The following is a 25377-nucleotide window of genomic DNA, read 5'->3' as shown; positions in this document are numbered from 1 at the left end:
AAACAAGCCAACTACAACAAAATGAAATATAATAAATAGAAATATGTACATATGTGCTGCGATGAGATGGCGACTTGTCCATGGAGTACACCGCCTTCCGCCCGAATGCAGCTGAGCTAGGTTCCAGCGACCCCGAAAGGGACCAGCGGTAGAAAATGGATGGATGGATATACATATGTGGTCTTGTCTCTTATAAGGATTGTAAATGACAGAAAAAAATTTCAAAAAAGGGAACTTTCCATTTAAGGTGTGCATCAGAGTAATGGGGTTGTGTGTGTGTGTGTGTGTGTGTGGTGCCTTCTTCTGAGAGGTTCCTGGTAGTGCATGCATGATGTTGTCATCCTCCTGGAGTGGAGGAGAGTGAGAGTGCGTATATAAACTCCCACTCTAAGTCAAGCCCTCATCACTTTGGGTCTGGAAGGGCAAGAGGGGGAATCACAAAAAAAAAAAGAAAAAGGATGCAGCTCGTCTTTGCCGCCACCTTTGCACTCTTTGTGCTCTCCTGCGTGTTGGACGAGGCCGACACGTCAGCCTATGACAAAATAGTCGCGCACAGTCGCATCCGTGCGAGGAAAGAAGGGTAAGGAAACATATAATTTCTTCTTTCTTTTTTTTGCAGACTTTTATATATGACTTTTATACATTTGGGACATGCTTGACTTGTTACATCTATGAAAAAGAGCAGGGAGAAGCAGAGCTTATTTAATACTACTTTGTGGCTTTGCAATTAGTGATGGTTTGCCTATTTAAAAATAAACACAATAAATAGAAATTAAAAGTGGTCAGAAATGCTGTATATTGTATAAATAAATGCAGTATATAGATGAAGCTAGTGATTCTCAAATTGTACTGTGTGGGCTCCATTTAGTGGTATGCCAAATCACTTAATTAAAGTAGTTTTATTTTCCTATATTGAAAAACAATGTTACTGTTCAAACTGTGTGTAATTTTACAGTGGCCAAAATAGTATATACCGTATTTCCTTGAATTGCCGCCGGGGCGCTAATTAATTTAAAACCTCTTCTCACTCCTGCGCTTACCAAAGGCATGCAGTAAAAGTAAGCATGAGCTAATTATTTTAAAACCTCTTCTCACTCCGGCACTTACCAAAGGCATGCAGTAAAACATTTAGTGTGATGTGTGCTTGGACCTTAAATCCAACTGAATAGCTCTTAATCTTCTTCCCTTTATGCGATTTCAAATTACCGGTATTGACATCAGCCTACTCCATTTTGAAAATGATGACAGGGGAAGTGTCACCCGTGATGTCACGAGTTTGACCAGGTGGTAATTATTTTGCGAAGCGAGTTTGACCCGGCAGTAATTCAAGGCAGGCGCATACTATATGCCCTGCGGCAATTCTAGGAAATACGGTATACATGTTAAATAAAACCTTTGCCTTGTTTTTAATTAACCCGTAACTCTACTGCGCTACTGTATTTAGCTGTTGGTCATTATGGTGAAAGTGTGTTTTCTGAGCTGGTACTTGACGAGAAAAGTTTGAGAACCACTGAACTATAAATTAAGATAGTTTATACATGGCAAATATACAGATATTGCCGTTTTATTTAGTTTTTTCTTTGTAATTCCTTCCAAATAGGTTCAATCAAAACCAAATTGTGCAAAAGATGTTCTTATAAGAAATAATGTTAATTCAATTGATCAGTTCCAAACAGATGGAAATAATTACAAGTTAAAATGCAGAAAACAAAGCAAAAATACATATAGATGACCAATGTAATGGATACATGAACATTTAACATCACTTTTACTTTGATTGAAGACTAACTCCTGGCAAAGACCGCGAGAAGCAGAGAGGGAGGAGGTACCTTCTTTGCTTCAAGTTATTTCTTGAATTAATCAGTGTTTTTTTTATTAAAAAAAATGTTATCAAAGTGTTGGCACTCGTGACTTTCTTTGGCACTGTGGTGGATTATCTTGCGGTTATGTAAAAAAAAAATCTCAGTGACTGAGTCACAAACATGTGGGATACTCTGGCCGCACTATTCTTTGGAACAATACGGAGGCGGACCGACTAGTTTATTACATGCAGTGTTTGGCCGTACGACAACAGAAATACCAAAAACCCAGAATTTTGGTGAAAATGTTTGTCAAAAACCAAGTCGTGTGAAAATTGGTGCATAAGAAAAGCATGGTACCATTTGTACAGACAGCATTGGGTAGTGAATGTTTCATACTAATAAATCTGAATACGAACACAAGTACTGTTACACTCATAGCGATTGTTTTTTTGGGCACCGCAAAGTGATTTCCTAGGACGGACTCGTTTGTTAGGCACAATGGGCCCACATTCAGCAACCATTCTTATGAACAAATTTTATCTTTAGGCCCAGTTATGAAGTTTTTAAGGAGATTTTTGTATTCACCAATGTTTTCTTTGCTGGAATTTATAGGGAACTAAGAGCATGCACCTATGCAAATTACGAAATTATGGGTATTTACATATGCATATTGGGGAAATAAGGGCGTGTTTATATGCAAATATTTGGCATTCAGCAACTTAAGAACAATTTGGCTGTTTAAGAACACTTCATGAATTTGAATGGACTCCTCTTAGGAAATTACTTAGGAATAAAGATAAGAAGAAAATTTAGGAACATATTTCTGAATAGCTTTTCGATAGCAGAGATGGTAAACCAAACCCAGCAAAATGTTGGCGAAAATGTTCCGTCCAAAACGAAATCCGACGAAAAGTGGGTCGCACTATATAGAAACAACTGCATTGGCACAGTGTGTCTCATAAATTGTCTTTATATAGCTGGATGGGTGCACACAAACTGAATTTAATCATTTAAGAGTGTTTGTTTTGTGTTTTACCTGATATTTATAACACCTTGCGCATTCGTCAGGCCCAATGTGTGCGCTCTGCAGCAAGTCATGGGGACCAAGAAGAAGTACTTCAGCACTTGTCGGAACTGGTACCAAGGGTCCATCTGCGGAAAGAAAGCGTGAGTACTATTTTTCTTTTGACTGTTTCATTTCATCGAGGCAAAGTTCGTCCTTTGTGAGTGAATTCACTCACAAAGGACAAACTTTGCGAACTTTGCAAACGTGGCTTAAGCCACTTTCTGTACACACAATGTTAAGCAAAACAAATTACAACTAAAGTGGTGAAGCTGTATTTAATTTCCACTTTAACTCTGTTGATACTTTAGTTAAGAAACATATTCAGTGTTGATTCAGTTTATTTATTTTGGCAAAACGTAATGCTTTGTAAATAAATGTTTCATACTTTTTGTTTTAAAAAGCCTGTCTTGAGTTTAAGATTTATGTGTTAAATAAATAGATATAATAATTGAATATGATTAAAATAAAAAGTAATATTTCTAATTCAGAGTTCCTCTGTAGTGAAAAAGTTGGGCCCCGAGGTCAAAAACTTTAAGAACCTCTGTACTAGTGTTGTCCTGATACCAATATTTTGGTACCGGTACCAAAAATATTTTGATACTTTTCCAAATAAAGGGGACCACAAAAAATTGCCTTAATGGCTTTATTTTAACAACAAATCTTACAGTACATTAAACATATGTTTCTTATTGCAATTTTGTCCTTAAATAAAATAGTGAAAATACAAGACAACTTGTCTTTTATTAGTAAGTAAACAAACAAAGGCTCCTAATTTAGATGCTGACATATGCAGAAACATATTGTGTCATTTTCCATTCATTATTTTGTCACAATTATGAAGGACAAGTGGTAGAAAATGTATTATTAATCTTGTTCATTTACTGTTAATATCTGCTTACTTTCTCTTTTAACATGTTCTATCTACACTTCCGTTAAAATGTAAGAATCACTAATTCTTCTGTTTGATACTTTACATTAGTTTTGGATGATACCACAAATTTGGGTATCAATCCGATACCAAGTCATTACAGGATCATACATTGGTCATACTCAAAGTCGTCATGTGGACCGGTACTTCCTAAGAGGCGTTATAGTACCTAACATGATTCATTAGTATCGCGGTACTATACTAATACCGGTATACCGTACAACCCTACCCTGTACTAAGAATTGCAGTTTATTTGCCGCAACGGATGTGATGATTACTAACTTAGAGGAGCGGCTCCACACTGTGTATGGGGACACATAGATTAGCTGATAGTCGTGTCTGTTAGCTAGAGGACCAAATATAAATACAGTGTAAGCAAGAGGGGATCAGCATTTGTAATAACCTTTGAAAAGGTATTAGTTGGCAGTAGTGATCAATTATTTTTCCATGTAAATCAGCCAATACTGATCGGCACATCCCTAATTATTTTTTACACTTTGGTTATGCTTTAATTAATTTTGAACAAGTATACAGATACAACATAATAAATACATCATATGATCTACATATTCTTATTCCTCTTTACACCTTGTTCTAAAAGGAGAAAGAAGAAGCAGAGCTTAATTAATCAAACCCCTTTTTCAAATTCATAGCGAGTACAAACACATTTGTTCACTTACTGTTCTGATCTTGTAATTGTAACATAATTCACATCAATGAATCACAACAATTTTCTTGATGGTTAAACCAGTCATGATTCACATAATGACATGAATAATATCTCATTTATAACAAAGATGGTTCAAGATGTTTATCAAGATTCTTTTTCATTATACTTTGTCTACACTTGTAGTTTGAACAGCTCTTTTAAATTGGATCATATTAGTACATTGTTTTACATCTTGACGTAATCCATTCCATAATTGAATTCCACATACTATCATGCTAAAGGTCTTAAGTGTTGTGCGAGCATACAAATGTTTTAAATTACATTTTCATCTAAGGTCATATTTCTCCTCTTTAGTTAAGAAGTTTTGTACATTCTTGGGTAGCAGATTAGAGTTTGCTTTGTGCATCACTTTAGCTGTTTGCAAATGCACCAAATCGTTGAATTTCAATATTTGTGATTTAATAAATAAAGTATTTGTATGTTCTCGATAACCTACATTCTGCATTATTCTGACTGATCTTTTTTGTAACACCGTTAGTGAGTGAATACATTTTTGTGATTATTTCCCGCACTATTTCTGCACATTAACTCAGATATGGTAACACTAGCGAGCAGTAGAAAATATGAAATTACTTTTTGAAATGACATTATTGAAATATGTCACAAATACGCCATCCTTTGTAGCATATTTTATATTAGATTTACAGTTTATTCTATCATCTATTATTTAATCCAAATATATGATGTCTTTTACCCTGTCATTGTCTACTCCGTCTATTTGTATTTGACTTTCTCCACTAGTGTTAGCTTATATATATTTTTTAGATTTACTGAAGTTCAAACCATCTTTTTAATTTGTTAACTTCTTCTTTTATTATTTGTGTTAGCTTCTGTGTGTTCACTACTGAACAAAACAGTCTTGTTGTCCGCAAACAATACTAACGTGAAGGGCTTTGTGACTTCACAAAAGTCATTTATATAAAGGTTGAACAATTTCGGTCTTGGTATTGATCCCTGAGGTACACCAAAAGATATGTTTAATTCTGTTGACATTTTTCCACCTAGCTTCACGTACTGCTTCCTGTTGTTTACATAGCTTCTTATCCAACTCAATATCAATCCTCTGATGCCATATTAGTGATGGTATGATGATAAATTCCGGACGGTTTAGTTTAGTTTTTATTTAAGAGGGACAATGCATAGAACCATTTAGCTCAAAGACAGATATGTTCTGCACCAGATTATAGCTAAATAGCTCATTCCCATCTGCAGTCCCTGGCTACTCAAATTACAGAGGAACAAAAATCATGCAATGAAATGATAACAATAAAATTATACTATAGCATGTAATCAAGTTAAGAAACTCATAAAATGCCCTTTCAATGACACATACTTATTATACAATACAACCACACCTTATTTACATCATAACACATTGTCAATAGAAAGTACTTTCTATTCTAATCTATAGACAATACATGCTTTTGTGCACATCTGTCATTTGTAAAAAACAACCATGATTTTAACACACACCTCATGAGAACAACAAAATGTTTTCATGCATAAATATAATATACATTAAGTTGACATGTCAAACATAGTGCCCACCTCAGTGACCTTGTGAGCAGCAATTCCGGACGGTTAGTAACACCGTATGATTTTTTGATTATCGAAAAACCGTCACTTACTGTACATTTTAGGCGACGCTCACGTCTTGGAAACGCAGCAGCAACGGCGCCTACAAAGACGACGCATGAGCATTAGTGCTGTTTCCAATGACGGAAAACACAAGGATGTCATAATGTTTTGTTTAGTTATGTTCGGTTAGTTTTGGACTCCCTTAGTTCCTTTTTTGTGCACTTTGGGTGTTTGTTTTGGTTTCCATGGGTACTAATTGGTTTCACCTGCCTCTGATTAGTGCTGTGCACGTTCACCTGATGTTGAGCACTAATCCAAGAGCTATTCTTTCACGTGGTGGCATGGTTGGGTCGGGGTTTGTTCTCCCGGAATGCAGGACGGACAGCTCCGGACGACAGCGTGAGGTAGGAGATGATAATTTAATCACAATAGTACCAAAAGACGGAAACAAACCAAGGAAAAACGTGCTGATCGCACGGGAAGTTAAGATAACAGCTAGTACAGGATCAAGATCAGGAATACTCCAAAGTGACGGTTGTATACCGCAAACAATGAAGCCACACCGAATGTGGCGAGCAACGTGTCTAAATAGCTCTCGGCTTCATGCTCAACAGCAGGTGAAGGTGGAGAGCACTAATCAGAGGCAGGTGAAACCAATTAGTATCCATGGAAACTAAACCAAACACCCAAAGTGCATAAAACAGGAGTCCAAAACTAACCGAACATAACTAAACAAAATATGATCCGAACCACGGATCATGAAAAGGGACCTCGCTCTTGAGATCTTCCCCTCCTTGTAAAACGGACAAAAAATGAATTCTGCACATATTTTGGATTCGTAAAGTATGGTGTGGGTAGAATAATTGCGGATAGTCAGCCCATTACCAAAAAAGGCCGGGAAAAAAATACCCGCGAAGGGAGGCAACACTCCAAACATGAAGAGCCAACTCCGGAACCACCATCCTCAACAATACAGCGAGTGCAAGGTAAGTCAACTTGTAGTTGAATGCATGATGGAAAGTGTTTGAAAATTTACTTGTCAGATTTTGTCTGTCAAACATTTTTATAGTTACACTTTATTAAGTGTTACCTAAAGTTACTTGTTATTGGGCGAGCAGAGTATGCACAAAACGCATGCTGCAGCAGAGCACAATGTACTTCTGTTTATGTGATTTGTGCTGTTAATGACTGCTGCTACTTTGTTACTTTTAAAACTTCTTTTTAAAATCAAATCCTAGCAGAATTACTGCAATGTGTGGAACATTAGGGTTAGTGCAGGGGTCTGCAACCCGCAGCTCTGGAGCCGCATGGGGCTCTTTCATGCCTCTGCCGTGGCTTCCTTTGGCTTTGAAACCGAATGTCAACAAATAATGGTTACTTGATCTATTATATTTCATTTTATTTAGTTTATTCATTTGAATTTGACTTTTGTTATTCTGAGAGTTCTGGGATCTTGCTATAGGAAAATAAAACACATTTGAATATATTGTCGATGGAAATGTACAGTATGTCACGGCCCTGCTGCCATGCAGTTGAATTGTTTTTAGAGGTCAACCCCGAGCAATGGACGGATCAAAACAGAGAAACATTTTATTTACTTACATTTTTATTAATTTGCTGCTTTTAATAATGACTAGGTAGTTGTTTTAAATTTTTTGTCAAATAAATATGCCGTAGTCTTCCATCCATCCATCCATTTCCTACCACTTATTCCCTTTTGGGGTCGCGGGGGGCGCTGGCGCCTATCTCAGCTACAATCGTGCGGAAGGCGGGGTACACCCTGGACAAGTCGTCACCTCATCCCAGAGCCAACACAGATAGACAGACAACATTCACACTCACATTCACACACTAGGGCCAATTTAGTGTTGCCAATCAACCTATCCCCAGGTGTATGTCTTTGGAGGTGGGAGGAAGCCGGAGTACCCGGAGGGAACCCACGCATTTACGGGGAGAAAAATGCAAACTCCACACAGAAAGATCCCAAGCCCGGGATTGAACCCAAGACTGCAGGACCTTCGTATTGTGAGGCAGACGCACTAACCCCTCTTCCACCTCTGAATCCTTTCTGATTTCAAAGCGTAAAAAGACACAAAAAGTGTGTTAAGGCCAACACTGTATTTGATTGACAAACGTTCAAATACTTGAGTGGCGTTCTCTGGTATGTGTAAGACTAGATCTCTAATATATGAACACTATGGTTGAATACTTGGACAAAAAGTGCAGTTACATCTTTTGGCCATCATGTGCCATCCTGCACATTTTCCACATTCATTTGTATTTATTTATGTTATTTAGTTTCTGCCATAATTCTTTGTTAATAATGTTTACGTTGCTTTCATATGCACATTTAATTTCTACTTGAGGTCCATGAAACAGTTATCTACGATAATGTTTAATCTACAAAGTACATCATTTTGAGTGTGTTTTTGAAAATAAAACATTTGTTAAAACATTTCAGTATAACTAAATTTTGAGCACATTCGAAAATACCGCGACAACAACGATAACAGTGAAAATTTTGGTCACAATAACCGTGATAAGAAATTGTCATACCGTGACATCCCTATACCATACCCTTCTAATTTGTTTATTAAGATATTATGATTAAATTGTGTCAAACACTTTTGTTGGATCCATAAATACTGCCAGCAACACTGTCTCCATTATTTTATTTTTTTCAGTTCATAAGGTTAAAATATATTCATTTGCTAGCATAGAACCATGTTTCTGATAGAGCAATTATTTTTGAAGGGTTCATTGAATTGTTCTAAAAAAATATTCATATTTTTGCAATTTGCATATAGGCTTCTACAGTTAAGAGGAATTTTTGACAGTTTGTTTTCAGATTTAAAGTTGGTAATGGACTGTAGACAATCATGCTTAGAGTGGTGATACAACTTTAATGATCTAACTTTACTTTAAACAAGGCCTTTGCAAAAAACACCATTTTTAAAACAACAGTATGACCCTGTAACTCAGGCGTGTCAATATTATTTTCATTGAAGGCCACATCACAGTTATGGTTGCCCTCAGTTTGTAATAATATGAACATACATGTGTAAGGATTTGTTTATGAAGCCCATTAAACCACAGATGAAAGGCAAAGTCACAAGACAGAAATAAAATATAATAAAAAAGGTCATCTTAAAACAATGACTCAAATAAAGGTAGTATATTACAACTATTACATAGTTGACTAATCATGTTCACTGTAAAAAAACAAAACTTAAAATTCTACAGTCATTAAAAATGGTAGGTCAGTTGCCAAAACCCATCCATCCATCCATTTTCTACCGCTTATTCCCTTTTGAGGTCGCGGGGGGGGCGCTGGTGCCTATCTCAGCTACAATCGGGCAGAAGGCGGTGTAAACCCTGGACAAGTTGCCACTCATCACAGGGCCAACACAGATAGACAGACAACATTCACACTCACATTCACACACTAGGGCCAACTTTAGTGTTGCCAATCAACCTATCCCCAGGTGCATGTCTTTGGATGTGGGAGGAAGCCGGAGTACCCGGAGGGAACCCACACATTCACGGGGAGAACATGCAAACTCCACACAGAAAGATCCCGAGCCCGGGATTGAACCCAGGACTACTCAGGACATTCGTATTGTGAGGCAAACGCACTAACCCCTCTTCCACCGTGAAGCCCAGTTGCCAAAATTTGATGGTAAAATCAGTGGTATTTCTTTTACAGCATAATAGTGTAAATGGAATGGGGAAAAAAAAGTACCACTGTTTAGTATGTAACAATTAATGCAACTGAGCTGCCATTTTTTTTTACCGTAAAATCTGTTGTTTTGATAGTGTTTTACAGTAAATGGAAAACATGGTTCCAAAGTGTTTTATACAGATAAAAACTGCAGCTTGGTCACAAAAAGGTTTTCGTGAAGTCTAGTGTCATTTTTACAGTGTACTCGTGTCCTGATACCAATATTTTGGTGCCGGTACCAAAATTATTTCAATACTTTTTGGTACTTTTTGATCATTTTCTAAATAAAGGGGACCACAAATAAGTGCATTATTGGCTTTATTTTAACAACAAATCTAATGGTATATGAAACATATGTTTCTTATTGCAAGTTTGTCCTTATATAGAATAGTGAACGTCCTTAAACAGAATAGTGAACATACAAGACAACTTGTCTAAGTAGTAAGTAAGCAAACAAAGGCTCCTAATTTAGTTTTTCTGACATATACAGTAACATGTTGTGTCATTTTTCATTCCAATATTTTGTCCAAATTATTAAGGACAAGTGGTAGGAAATTAAATATGAATCTACTTGTTCATTTACTGTTAATATCTGCTTACTTTCTCTTTTAACATGTTCTATCTACACTTCTGTTAAAATGTAACTGGTTCTTTACAGGGGCAGTATAGTACCGAATATGATTCATTAGTATAGCGGTAATATACTAATACTGGTATACCGTACAACTCCATCCCATCCATTTTCTACCGCTTATTCCCTTTCGGGGTCGCGGGGGGCGCTGGCGCCTATCTCAGCTACAATCGGGCGGAAGGCGGGGTACACCCTGGACAAGTCGCCACATCATCGCAGGGCCTACCGTACAACTCTAGAGTATAATTTGATGGATAACTTGCTTGTATTGTTGCATTATTAGATAATATTAAAGTTGAAAATAAACACATATCAAATATATGCATAGAGTACGTGTATTTTTTTGCCAAAATGGGAAATATAAATATACATTTAGGAAGAAAAGTACTTAACGCATTATATTTCCAGGCCTTCGTAAAATGATGTGGCGGGTCAGATCTAGCACCCAGGCCTTAAATTTGACACCCATGCTGTAACAAATTATTTCCAATGTTTTAAATCCAATAACGAATGTCACAACTTATGTTAAATAGCTGTCCATTCATGTTTCAAGGTTTTTGTCGGGGGAGTTAGACATTTTCCATGATGAGAAACGCATCTGAAAACGTTTATCACATCCACCAATGTAGACTCTTTGTACTACAGATAGTCTTGTGCATGGGCTGTTTTCCAAGACGTATGGAGGCTGGCCACTGTCGTGCGTCCCTGCGGTGAACCACTGACTCCAGGATGTGGCTCTAAACTGCTGACACGCACCATGAATGAAAAAGACCCCTGTTAAATCTAAATACATGGCCTCCCACCCCTCGCTCGTTAGTTCCAGACTTCTAAGCACTTTCATGTTAAAATGTGGATGGAAGTTTTTTTTTCTTTGTCATCCATCTTTGTTAAACACAGTACCTCATCCCACAATACATGCTCAGCCCCTCATGTATTTTTGGGGTTTTTGAAAGCTTCAAAATGAACTTTAGGACATTTCATTAGACACACCGACCAGATGTGTCCAAAACATTTAATTGGGGAACCACTTTGATTGATGCATTCTGGGCATTTCCAGTGCTTAAACCAATCCAATGTAGGTGCAATACATCAATTGTGCTCACAAAAATAAATTCACATCCGAATTACGATTCTTATTTAAAACAAATTCTAAATTGAACTCTAAATCAATTCATAATTTTCCAAAAATTGATTAAAAAAATGTTTTAAGACTACATTTTTTTTTAAATACAAACCCCGTTTCCACATGAGTTGGGAAATTGTGTTAGATGTAAATATAAACGGAATACAATGATTTGTAAATCATGTGCAACCCATATTCAGTTAAATGCACTACAAAGAAAATATATTTGATGTTCAAACTCATAAACTTTATTTTTTACTTTTGCAAATAATAATTAACTTAGAATTTCATGGCTGCAAAACGTGCCAAGGTAGTTGGGAAAGGGCATGTTCACCACTGTGTTACATCACCTTTTCTTTTAACAACACTCAATAAAGGTTTGGGAACTGAGGAAACTAATTATTGAAGCTTTGAAAGTGGAATTCTTTCCCATTCTTGTTTTATGTAGAGCTTCAGTCGTTCAACAGTCCGGGGTCTCCGCTGTCGTATTTTACGCTTCATAATGCACCTCACATTTTCCATGGGAGACAGGTCTGGACTGCAGGCGGGCCAGGAAAGTACCCGCACTCTTTTTTTATAAAGCCACACTGTTGTAACATGTGCTGAATGTGGCTTGGCATTGTCTTGCTGAAATAAGCAGGGGCTTCCATGAGAAAGACGACGCTTAGATGGCAGCATATGTTGTTCCAAAACCTGTATGTACGTTTCAGCATTAATGGTGCCTTCACAGATGTGTAAGTTACCCATGCCTTGGGCACTAATGCATACCATCACAGATGCTGGCTTTTGAAATTTGCGTCGATAACAGTCTAGATGGTTCGCTTCCCCTTTGTTCCGGATGACACGATGTCGAATATTTCCAAAAACAATTTGAAATGTGGACTCGTCAAACCACAGAACACTCTTCAACTTTGCATCAGTCCATCTTAGATGATCTCTGGCCCAGAAAAGCCGGCTGCGTTTCTGGATGTTGTTGATAAATGGCTTTCGCTTTGCATAGTAAAGCTTTAACTTGCACTTACAGATCTAGCAACGAACTGTGTTTAGTGACAGTGGTCTTCTGAAGTGTTCCTGAGCCCATGTGGTGATATCCTTCAGAAACTGATGTCGGTTTTTGATACAGTGCCATCGGAGGGATCGAAGGTCACGGTCATTCAATGTTGATTTCCGGCCATGCCGTTTACGTGGAGTGATTTCTCCAGATCCTCTGAATCTTTTGATGATATTATGGACCGTAGATGTTGAAATCCCTAAATTTCTTGCAATTGCACTTTGAGAAACGTTGTTCATGAACTGTTTGACTATTTGCTCACACAGTTGTGGACAAAGGGGTGTACCTCGCCCCATCCTTTCTTGTGAAAGACTGAGCATTTTTTGGGAAGCTGTTTTTATACCCAATCATGGCACCCACCTGTTCCCAATTAGCCTGCACACCTATGGGATGTTCCAAATAAGTGTTTGATGAGCATTCCTCAACTTTATCAGTATTTATTTCCACCTTTCCCAACTTCTTTGTCACGTGTTGCTGGCATCAATTTCTATAAGTAATGATTATTTGCACAAAAAAAAATGTTTATCAGTTCAAACATCAAATATGTTGTCTTTGGAGCATATTCAATTGAATATGGGTTGAAAATGATTTGTAAATCATTGTATTCCGTTTATATTTACATCTAACACAATTTCCCAACTCTTGTATGTTTATTAGGCTGCACGCAGACATCTTTTGTAACCTGTAACCTGTTTTGAAAATGCTTTATTCTCATTTTTATCCTAGGGCTCTCAAATTTAACAAGATGACCTGGGGATAGGTTGATTGGCAACACTAAATTGGCCCTAGTGTGTGAATGTGAGTGTGAATGTTGTCTGTGTATCTGTGTTGGCCCTGCGATGAGGTGGCGACTTGTCCAGGGTGTACCCCGCCTTCCGCCCGATTGTAGCTGAGATAGGCGCCAGCGCCCCCCGCGACCCCGAAAGGGAATAAGCGGTAGAAAATGGATGGATGGACTCAGGTGAATAATCCAGAAAATGTATCACATAAATTATGTATAGTTGTAAATTAATCACATAATTTAAGATTTTTTTTCCCATTAATTAATTAAAAGCAAATTGTTACCTGAGGTCGGTGATCAGGTCAATACATAGACATACATAATTTAGCCTAAAAACAAAAACCCAGACAGAACTTTAGGTAAAACTGTTACCAGCCAATAAAGTATCCATATGTCATTTTAAGTAAAACATTCAAACAAAGTTTGTGTATGACATTCTGAATGACAAATTGCATGTGCGTCAAAATATCGTACACTTTTTTTCCGTTTGATTTTCAATAGATAAGCAAATAATTTAGTGTAATTAAACACAATTAATCTAAATCAAAAAGAGTGATTAATCCGATTTTTCATCTTTTTTTTTATCGTTCAAGAGCACTGGCTTGTACCAAATAATATTTTGCAAGAATTGTTTTGAATCAGGGCAGAATGGTGGTTAGTGCGTGAGCCTCACAATACGAATGTCCTGGGTTCGATCCCCGGGCTCGGGGTCTTTCTGTGTGGAGTTTGCATGTTCTCCCCGTGAATGCGTGGGTTCCCTCCGGGTACTCCGGCTTCCTCCCACCTCTAAAGACATGCACCTGGGGATAGGTTGATTGGCAACACTAAATGGTCCCTCGTGTGTGAATGTTGTTTATCTGTGTTGGTCCTGCCATGAGGTGGTGACTTGTCCAGGGTGTACGCCGCCTTCTGCCCGATTGTAGCTGAGATAGGCACCAGCACCCCTTGCGACCCCGAAAGGGACAAGCGGCAGCCAATGGACGGATGGATGTTTTGAATCGAGAATAGTGCTGAGTCAATAACCAATTCGGACTAGTTGTCACCCCAAAAACAAATTGAATTGTGAGTTGTTGTAAAATTCCTATCCCTAAAATACCGTACGTCCTAAAATATTTGAACAACACATCCAGATCTTAGCTTTGTGTTATTGATAGAGAGTCAAATCACTGTAATATCTAATATGGTAGCTCATTATTTACAATTTCTTGGAAATTTGTTATGTCAAGAGCCCAAAAATACGAGATGCGGTCTGTACCTCATCGCAGGTTAAAATGACCAAACACCACTTATTTGTTATGTTCCTTGATTCATCCCCCGCTCCCCCTCATGGGCTACTAAACCCCTACCCTTCCTCCTTCCAAGACATGCTTGCATATAAAAGAAAATCCATGATTAGTTGGCTGTTTACTATGATGAGTCACGATTGGTTGAGATTATGGCAAAACATTAGGGACAGGCCAATCAGAGGCAAGATAGGGCGGGTCATGGAACCAAGTAGAGAAATCACATCAGACGACAAGAGTCGTAGAAGAGAAAAGGGAATATTCAAGCGGGTGATTTATATACAAACTTTTGTATTTAAAAAAAAAAAAAAAATAGTGGAAGATGGAGGGATTTTCTTAAAATTGTTCTTTTAGCGATGTAGACAAAGTCCAGGAAACCCACAATGTGTCTACTTGGCCACATTTGGACAAATGTATGCATCTGGACAAAACATTAATTTGAGTTGTTTACTATTTAAGCCCGAAGTGAGGAAGATCATAGCCGCACAATTAAGTCAAGTCACTTACTTGGTGCTGACCAGAACCGTACATCAATCATCAATCAATCAATCAATGTTTACTTATATAGCCCTAAATCACTAGTGTCTCAAAGGGCTGCACAAACCACTACGACATCCTCGGTAGGCCCACATAAGGGCAAGGAAAACTCACACCCAGTGGGACATCGGTGACAATAATGACCCAGTGGGACGTCGGTGACAATGATGACTATGAGAACATGCTACTGTGAAAGATCAATCCATTATGGATCCAGCACAGTCGCGAGAGTCCAGTCCAAAGCGGATCCAACACAGCAGCGAGAGTCCCGTTCACAGCGGAGCCAGCAGGAAACCATCCCAAGCGGAGGCTGATCAGCAGCGCAGAGATGTCCCCAGCCGATACACAGGCGAGCAGTACATGGCCACCGGATCGGACCGGACTCCCTCCACAAAGGAGAGTGGGACATAGAAGAAAAAGAAAAGAAACGACAGATCAACTGGTCTAAAAAGGGAGTCTATTTAAAGGCTAGAGTATACAAATGAGTTTTAAGGTGAGACTTAAATGCTTCTACTGAGGTAGCATCTCGAACTGTTACCGGGAGGGCATTCCAGAGTACTGGAGCCCGAAATGAAAAAGCTCTACAGCTCGCAGACTTTTTTTGGGCTTTGGGGATCACTAATAAGCCGGAGTCCTTTGAACGCAGATTTCTTGCCGGGACATATGGTACAATACAATCGGCAAGATAGGATGGAGCTAGACCGTGTAGTATTTTATACGTAAGTAGTAAAACCTTAAAGTCACATCTTAAGTGCACAGGAAGCCAGTGCAGGTGAGCCAGTACAGGCGTAATGTGATCAAACTTTCTTGTTCTTGTCAAAAGTCTAGCAGCCGCATTTTGTACCAACTGTAATCTTTTAATGCTAGACATGGGGAGACCCGAAAATAATACGTTACAGTAATCGAGGCGAGACGTAACAAACACATGGATAATGATCTCAGCGTCTTTAGTGGACAGAATGGAGCGAATTTTAGCAATATTGCGGAGATGAAAGAAGGCCGTTTTAGTAACGCTTTTAATGTGTGCCTCAAAGGAGAGAGTTGGGTCGAAGATAATACCCAGATTCTTTACCGTGTCGCCTTGTTTAATTGTTTGGTTGTCAAATGTTAGAGTTGTATTATTAAATAGAGTTCGGTGTCTAGCAGGACCGATAATCAGCATTAACGTTTTTTTGGCGTTGAGTTGCAAAAAGTTAGCGGACATCCATTGTTTAATTTCATTAAGACACGCCTCCAGCTGACTACAATCCGGCGTGTTGGTCAGCTCTAGGGGCATGTAGAGTTGGGTGTCATCAGCATAACAGTGAAAGCTAACACCGTATTTGCGTATGATGTCACCTAGCTGCAGCATGTAGATGCTGAAGAGTGCAGGGCCAAGGACCGAACCCTGGGGAACTCCACACGTTACCTTAACGTAGTCCGAGGTCACATTGTTATGGGAGACACACTGCATCCTATCAGTAAGATAAGAGTTAAACCAAGACAGGGCTAAGTCTGACATGTGTGACAGTCCATTACATCGTTGACTTGGAATTAAAAAGTGCCTGCCTGCAAATGTATTTTTTATCTGAGTTTGATACATGTTGTATTTGCACAACTTTATTTATTTTACGTAGAAAGAACATTTTTCCATTTTTTTTTTGTGCTATGGATTTCTGAGCTACTTAAAAAAAAAATTATGTGCTGTTAATACCCATCTTGACTACCTGGTTAATAAAAGTGCCACTGACTGTTTACAGTACAGGTGTCATTCACATCAATTTCGGGCAATCTCACTCAAAAATTAATATCTTCATATGTATACTTTCACCCGGAAAATATCTCGAGATATATATCGAATATCGAGTTTAAGTGAAAATATATCGAGATATGCACTATATTGCCAAAAGCATTTGGCCACCCATCCAAATGATCAGAATCAGGTGTCCTAATCACTTGGCCAGGTGTATAAAACCAAGCACTTAGGCATAGAGACTGTTTCTACAAATATTTGTGAAAGAATGGGCCGCTCTCAGTGATTTCCAGCGTGGAACTGTCATAAGATGCCACCTGTGCAACAAATCCACTTGTGAAATTTCCTCGCTCCTAAATATTCCAAAGTCCACTTTATTATAAGAAAAGTGAAGAGTTTGGGAACAACAGCAAGTCAGCCACCAAGTGGTAGGCCCATAACCTGACAGAGAGGGGTCAGCGGATGCTGAAGCCCATAGTGCAAAGACTTTCTGCACAGTCAGTTGCTACAGAGCTCCAGATTGAATTATTATGAGAAAATGGAAGAGTTTTGGAACAGCATAAATACACACACAAAGTGGTAGGGTTACGTAAAGTGACAGAGAGGAGTCAGTGGAGGCTGAAGCCCATATTCCAAAGAGGTCGCCGACTTTGTGCACAGTCAGTTGCTACAGAGCTCCAAACTTCATGTTACCTTCCAATTAGCCCACGTACAGTACGCAGAGAGTTTCATGGAACGGATTTCCATGGCCGAGCAGCTGCATCTAAGCCATACATCACCAAATCCAATGCAAAGCATGGGATGCAGTGGTGTAAAGCACGTCACCACTGAACTCTAGAGCAATGGAGACAATTTCTCTGGTGTTATGAAGCACTCTTTTCCACCTGGCAATCTGATGGACCAGTCTGGGTTTGGAGGTTTTCAGGAGAATGCTGTAATGTGCTGAGTGTGAAATTTAATGGAGGAGGAATTATGGTGTGGAGTTATTTTTCAGGAGTTGGGCCTGGCCCCTTTCGTTGCAGTGAAAGAGACTTTGAATGCCCCAGGACAGTGGTTCTCAACCTTTTTTCAGTGATGTACCCCATGTGAACATTTTTTTTAATTCAAGTACCCTCTAATCAGAGCAAAACATTTTTGGTTGAAAAAAAGAGATAAAGAAGTAAAATACTATGTCATCAGTTTCTGATTTATTAAATTGATAACAGAGCAAAATATTGCTCATTTGTAGTGGTATTTCTTGAGCTATTTGGAAAAAAAGATATGAAAATTACTAAAAACTTGTTGAAAAATAAACAAGTGATTTAATTATAAATAAAGATTTTCACACATAGAAGTAATTGAAGTCCTGATGGCTTCATCTGGCCGGGATCTTCAGCTCTCACTGGATCGGTTCGCAGCAGAGTGTGAAGCGACCGGAATGAGAATCAGCACCTCCAAGTCCGAGTCCAAGGTTCTCTCCCGGAAAAGGGTGGAGTGCCATCTCAGAGTTTGGGAGGAGACCCTGCCCCAAGTGGAGGAGTTCAAATACCTAGGAGTCTTGTTCACGAGTGGGGTAAGAGTGGATCGTGAAGATCGACAGGCGGATCGGTGCGGCATCTTCAGTAATGCGGACGTTGTACCGATCCGTTGTGGTAAAGAAGGAGCTAAGCCGGAAGGCAAAGCTCTCAATTTACCGGTCGATCTACGTTCCCATCCTCACCTATGATCATGAACTTTGGGTCATGACCGAAAGGATAAGATCACGGGTACAAGCGGCCGAAATGAGGTTCCTCCGCCGGGTGGCGGGGCTCTCCCTTAGAGATAGGGTGAGAAGCTCTGCCATCCAGAGGGACCCAAAGTAAAGCCACTGCTCCTCCACATCGAGAGGAGCCAGATGAGGTGGTTCGGGCATCTGGTCAGGATGCCACCCGAACGCCTCCCTAGGGAGGTGTTTAGGGCACGTCCAACCGGTAGGAGGCCACGGGGAAGACCCAGGACACGTTGGGAAGACTATGTCTCCCGGCTGGCCTGGGATCACCCGGGAGGAGCTAGACGAAGTGGCTTGGGAGAGGGAAGTCTGGGCTTCCCTGCTTAGGCTGCTGCCCCCGCGACCCGACTTCGGATAAGCGGAAGAAGATGGATGGATGGAAGTAATTATCAACTTAAAGTGCCCTCTTTGGGGATTGTAATAGAGATCCATCTGGATTCATTAACTTAATTCTAAACACTTCTTCAGAACAAAATAAATATTTTATATCAATATTTATGGAACATGTCCACAAAAAATCTAGCTGTCAACACTGAATATTGCATTTATTTTCACAGTTTATGAACTTACATTCATATTTTGTTGAAGTATTATTCAGTAAATATATTTGTAAAGGACTTTTTAATTGTTGCTATTTTTTAGAATATTTTAAAAAAAAATCTCACGTACCTCTTGGCATACCTTCAAGTACCCCCAGGGGTACGCGTACCCCCATTTGAGAACCACTGCCCCAGGATACCAAAATATTTTGGACAATTTCATGGGACTTCAAGTTCATATGTGAGTAAAGGCAGGTGCCCAAATACTTTTGGCAATATAGTGTATATCGAATATTGAGTTTAGGTAAAAATATAGCAAGATACAATTTTTCATCCATATTGCCCAGCCCTAGTCATGCCAGAAAATAATCAGGAGGCACTGCATTAGAGGCTGCAAATGTACCTAATGATGTGGCTGGTGAGTGTATCAAGAACCAGAAGCGCCACATTGTGTGTCTAATTAGTCCACTTTTCCTGCCATTGAGTGCTAGTGGTAAGCAAACATGCGAGGATATAAGAAGTCTGTGTACATTGACTTACATGATAGCGGTTGTTGGCTCACAAAAATCAACATATATACACCATAAGCCTTAAAAATGTTCCCATGTTCTGCCGTCAAGGACAACCGTGCCCACTGCTGATCAGTAATTGTATTGGAATGCAGCCAAAAGGAAGAATAATATATTAGACTTGAGCCCAATTCCCCGTAATTCTCAGAGGAACGTTTCCTTTTTTAGGAGACGCTGACAAGTCAAAAGTTTCCGAATGCTCGGCCAGACACAATCCCTCTGTGTGGGAGAGAGCGATGTAACGACGTCTTTTTTTTTTTTTTTGTGCTGACTCTGCCTCAAACTGGACTGGTGTGACTTCGCCCGAGTGCCTCCAAGTCTGATACAAACCACACATAAGCATGCAGTCATGAGCCAGGGCGAGTCAAAGGTTTAATCCTTGACCAGGAAAACGGTCTCCCTGAGATTTTGCAGTATTTTTTTGTGATTTTTACTGTGCAGGAATTCCCCAATATATTTTACACCCCGCTAGCAGCAAATTCACCCCAGTGGGACGTTGGTGACAATGACTATGAGAAACCCTGGAGTGGGGAGACCGAAAGCAATGGATGTCGAGCGGGTCTAACATGATATTGCAAAAGTCCAGTCCATAGTGTATCCAACATAACAGTTAGAGTCCAGTCCATAGTGGATCCAATAAAGTAGCAATAGTCTCGCAGTACTATACTAATACCGGAATACCGTACAACCCTATTACATTGTATCGTATGCATGTTCGAAATAAACTGAACTGAACTAAATTGTTGCGGCCTAAAATTGTTCATAAAAGAAATCCAAAAGTCAAATCCACGGTTTGCACTCTCACTTGCAACCTGCGGCTACTTTTGTGTCATTAACGAAGTGAAGTATATTTATATAGTGGGAGAGTGGCCGTGCGCAACCCGAGGATCCCTGGTTCAATCCCCACCTAGTACCAACCTCGTCACGTCCTTTGTGTCCTCGAGCAAGACACCTCACCCTTGCTCCTGATGGGTGCTGGTTAGCGCCTTGCATGGCAGCTCCCTCCATCAGAGTGTGAATGGGTAAATGTGGAAATAGTGTCAAAGCGCTTTGAGTACCTTGAAGGTAGAAAAGCGCTATACAAGTATTATTTATTTATTTAGCGACTCAAAGCGCTTTACATAGTGAAACCCAATATCTAAGTTACATTTAAACCAGTGTGGGTGACACTGGGAGCAGGTGGGTAAAGTGTCTTGCCCAAGGACACAACGGCAGTGACTAGGATGGCGGAAGCGGGGATCGAACCTGCAACCCTTAAGTTGCTGGCACGGCCGCTCTCCCAACCGAGCTATACCGCCCCTTCCAAGTAATACATGACAACATCTTTCTTCCTCCACGAAAATAATCAGAACCAATAAAGTCGGATAAATTGCATCAATATGGCAGAATAGAAAAGATGGTGCAACTAATGGCCTGGTGTGTGTGTTTTTGTTTTTAACCAACACTGGTGTTTCTGTCATCTGACTACATCCGATCCAGCACCTTTTTTTTTTTTTTTTCCATCAGATGATTCCAGCATTACATTTGTCCTGGAGAATGCTGGAATGAACGCACACAGGCTAACTATTATTGACCATTTGGACGAGCAGGTGACTCGCACATGGAGCTTTTAGTTCCTCTCCCTCTCCCGTTTGTTTTCAAGCTTTCGCCCGAAAATCTGCTTCTCGGATTTCCTTTCATGTGGATATTGTATTAAAACAGAGGTCGTTGTCTTCTTGCCGACTTTTTTTTATCTGTGTTTTCCTGATCAAAAACGCTTTTGATGAGATCCGTTGGATTTTATTCTGAATTGAGAATAGGACGTAACTAAGTGTGTAACTCTACATGTGTCCGATTGCTTTTTTTGGTAACACTTTGGCAAGGCGAGGCAACTTTATTTATAAAGCACGTTAACAACAATTTTTGAATTGGACTTAATTGCTTTAAAGGTTGAAAAGCATAGAGCAAAATATAAAACAAAAACAAAGAACAGAGCTAAACAAGATGGTGCAAAAGCAATATGGTAAAGAGTCCGAATAAAAAAGTAAAAGTGAAAAATAAAAATTAAATAATAAAAGTGCGACAAATTGAAAAAAATTGAAGTGGGGGGGGGCTAGAAATGGTGGCCTAGTGCAGTGGTCCTCAAATGGGGGTACGCATACCCCTGGGGGTACTTAAACGTATGCCAAGGAGTATGTGAGATTTAAAAAAAAATATTCTAAAAATGGCAACAATTTGAAAATTATCTATAAATATATTTATTGAATAATACTTCAACAAAATATGGATGTAAGTTGATAAACTGTGAAAAGAAATGCAACAATGCAATATTCAGTGTTGACAACTACATTTTTTGTGGACATGTTCCGTAAATATTGATGTTAAAGATGTATTTTTTTGTGTAGAAATGTTTAGAAATAAGTTCATGGATCCAGATGGATCTCTATTACAATCCCCAAAGAGGGCACTTTAAGTTGATGATTACTTCTATGTGTAGAAATCTTTATTTATAATTGAATCACTTGTTTATTTTTCAAGAAGTTTTTAGTTATTTTTATATCTTTTTTTCCAAATAGTTCAAGAAAGACCACTACAAATGAGCAATATTTTGCACTGTTGTACAATTTAATAAATCAGAAACTGATGACATAGTGCTGTATTTTACTTATGTGTCTCTTTTTTTCAACCAAAAATGCTTTGGTTGAAGGGGCACTTGAATAAAAAAAATGTTCACGGGGGGTACATCACTGAAAAAAGGTTGAGAACCACTGGCCTAGTGGGTGGACTCAGCTCAGGTTAAAGGCCAGCGAGAAGAGGTAGGTCTTAAGAAGGGTTTTGAAGACCCCCAGGCTCTGGGCTGACCTAATGTGGAGGGCGAAGGCTGTTCCAGAGCTTAGGGGCGGCAATGGAAAAGGCTCTGTCCCCTCTGGTCTTTAACCTGGATCTGGGGATCAGCTGACCTTAGGGCTCCAGACGAGGTATGATGTTGCAGAAGCTCGGTCAGGTATTGTGGGGGCAGGCCATTTAATGGATTTAAAAACAATTAAAAGTAATCTAAAATCAATGCGGTGACAGACAGGGTAGTATGGGGAACATATTCACCATTAATTAGTTGCTTATTAAAGTAACAAATATTTAATTTAGAGTTATTTGGACACTAGGGGAACATATAAGGGTTATGGTTACTAATAAGCAATAATTCCAAAGTTATTGAGGGAAGACTCTTACTTAATGGCTTACTGTTTATGTAATAAGGCCATGCAGGATAAGGCTTTAATACGTACTTAATAATGACTAGTTAAGAGTCAATATGTTACTAATTTACATGCTAATAAGAAACTAATCAATGGTGAATATGTTCCCCATACTAAAGTATTTTTTTATGTTTCATTTTAAAGCTCACTGAAGCGAAAAGTTCAACAGTTTTAGGTTTCGCATCTTCGTCTCTTACTGTTTTGAAAATGAACCAAACCGTGACCTTAAAACCGAGGTACATACCAAAACCGTGACAACCCTAGGGGTGTCATACTTTGTTCCATACTTTTTGTTGAGCAGTGAAGCCAACTTAAAGGCCTACTGAAACCCACTACTACCGACCACGCAGTCTGATAGTTTATAAATCAATGATGAAATTTTAACATTGCAACACATGCCAATACAGCCGGTTTAGTTTACTAAATTACAGTTTTAGATTTCCCGCGGAGTTTCCTGTTGAAAATGTCGCGGAATGATGACGCGTGTTTGTGACGTTATTGGTTGGAGTGGACATATTAGTTCAGCACCACTTACGGCTAAAAGTCGTCTCTTTTCATCGCATAATTACACAGTAATTTGGACATCTGTGTTGTTGAATCTTTTGCAATTTGTTCAATTAATAATGGAGACTATAAAGAACAATGCTGTTGGTGGAAAGCGGTGAATTGCAGCTGTCTTTAGCATCGAGACACAGCCGGTGTTTCTTTGTTTGTTGTGAAGCTTTAACACAGAGCGGTAAAGCGAACATGTTTCCCTACATCAACCAGCATGTTTTTGGATGGGAAAATTGTGATATTAAGTATTACCGGAGACATCAGTGGATTATGGATTATGGGAATTCCTCCTGCATTAGCTATCAAAAAAGGCAGCTGTGAGCTTTGCTCCTCGGCTTCTCTCTGAGATACTGGCGTGTTCACCGCAGCCATCTGACTTTGAGGTATGTCTTTCCAATCTCACTAAAACACTACTAAAACAATAAGCAGATAAGGGATCTTCCAGAATTATCCTAGTAAATGTGTCTAATTACATATGAAACGCTCACACTGGCCGTCGCTTTTTTTTTTCTTCTAGACCTTCACTATCATTATCCTCATCCACGAATGTTTCATCCTTGTTCAAATTAATGGGGAAATTGTCGCTTTCTCGGTCCGAATTGCTCTTACTGCTAGTGGCTCCCATTATAAACAATATGAGGATGTGAAGAGCCCTCACACGGGTGACATCACGCGCACATACTTCCGGTAAAGGCAAGGCTTTTTTATTGCGACCAAAAGTTAAGAACATTATCGTCGACGTTCTCTACTAAATCCAATTCAGCAAAAATATGGCAATATGAAATGATTAAGTATGACACATAAAATGGACTTGCTATCCCCGTTTAAATAAGAAAATCTCATTTCAGTAGGACTTTAAAGTTAAAGTACCACTGATAGTCACACACACACACTTTACCCTCTGCATTTGACCCATCCCCTGGGAGTTGAGCGGAGCAGTGAGCAGCAGCGGTGGCCGCACTCAGGAATCGATTTGGTGATTTAACCCCCAATTCCAACCCTTGATGCTGAGTACCAAGCATGGAGGTAATGGGTCCCATTTTTACAGTCTTTGGTATGACTTCGCCGGGGTTTGAACTCACAACCTACCGATCTCAGGGTGGACATTCTAACCACAAGGCCACTGAGCAGGTTTTTACGATGTATTTTACTGTGATGCTAACTTGTGGCTTCATATTTATATGTTCAAGGTGCAATGTACAGTTGCAAATATTTCTAATAGTGGAGGTTATGTTTAAACATGTCCATACCTGCTGACACCATGGGTGTAGTCGTGTTTACATCCAGCAGCTGCACCTTTTTATTTTTACTATCCTCCTCTGGCTGCTGCCAAAAGTGTTCATCGCTGTTTTTTTAATGGCTTGTCCAAGAGTAAATGAACTTATTTCCAGGTGTTTGGTAAGGTCTTAAACATTCCAACAAATTGATACTAGTGAATATAGTTGAGATGGGTTTTGCTGGATTACCTTGGATTTTTGCATCGTTGTAAAGTTACTTTTCAAGTTGGAACTTTGACTTCATGCGGCATTCCTAATGTAGGGAACTTCAACCTTTTTTCTTTGTGTACTTGTATAGCTTATTTCCACCCAAAAAAACTGAACAAGGTTGTTTTGTCAGAAATGTTACGATCCAAAATTTCAAAAGGGAACAATTTTGTTCATCTCAATCTTGTATTGCAGTTTACGTTTCTTTCTGGTATTTCACATTAGGAACAGAAAACACCAGAGATTTCTCTTGTTCGCCTTTGTTGCCTGTTGTTTAGAGATGTTCA

General features: G+C 39.2%; 2 protein-coding genes across 5 annotated transcripts in view; one reads left to right on the top strand and one right to left on the bottom strand.

The window, feature by feature from the left end:
* LOC133536847 (FRAS1-related extracellular matrix protein 2-like) overlaps window positions 1–2934 on the bottom strand; it is a 334085-nt gene extending 331151 nt beyond the window's left edge. For both annotated transcript variants that reach the window (XM_061877482.1, XM_061877483.1), the window contains exon 1: window positions 2839–2934. The gene's annotated coding sequence lies outside the window, so the exon portion shown is untranslated. The remainder of the gene's footprint in view (window positions 1–2838) is intronic.
* The window catches only part of postnb (periostin, osteoblast specific factor b), a 46384-nt gene continuing 21345 nt past the window's right edge, over window positions 339–25377 (top strand). For 2 of the 3 annotated variants that reach the window (XM_061877485.1, XM_061877486.1), the window contains exons 1-2: window positions 339–580; window positions 2871–2969. In XM_061877485.1, the coding sequence (XP_061733469.1) occupies window positions 459–580; window positions 2871–2969 (221 nt within the window). In that variant the 5' untranslated portion in view covers window positions 339–458. The remainder of the gene's footprint in view (window positions 581–2870; window positions 2970–25377) is intronic. The other variant, XM_061877484.1, reaches the window with a different exon arrangement.

This window comes from Nerophis ophidion, linkage group LG18, assembly GCF_033978795.1.
Source record: "Nerophis ophidion isolate RoL-2023_Sa linkage group LG18, RoL_Noph_v1.0, whole genome shotgun sequence".
Lineage (NCBI taxonomy): Eukaryota > Metazoa > Chordata > Actinopteri > Syngnathiformes > Syngnathidae > Nerophis > Nerophis ophidion.
Note: the sequence above shows the minus strand (reverse complement) of the source record. Positions and strands in the feature narration are given on the sequence as shown.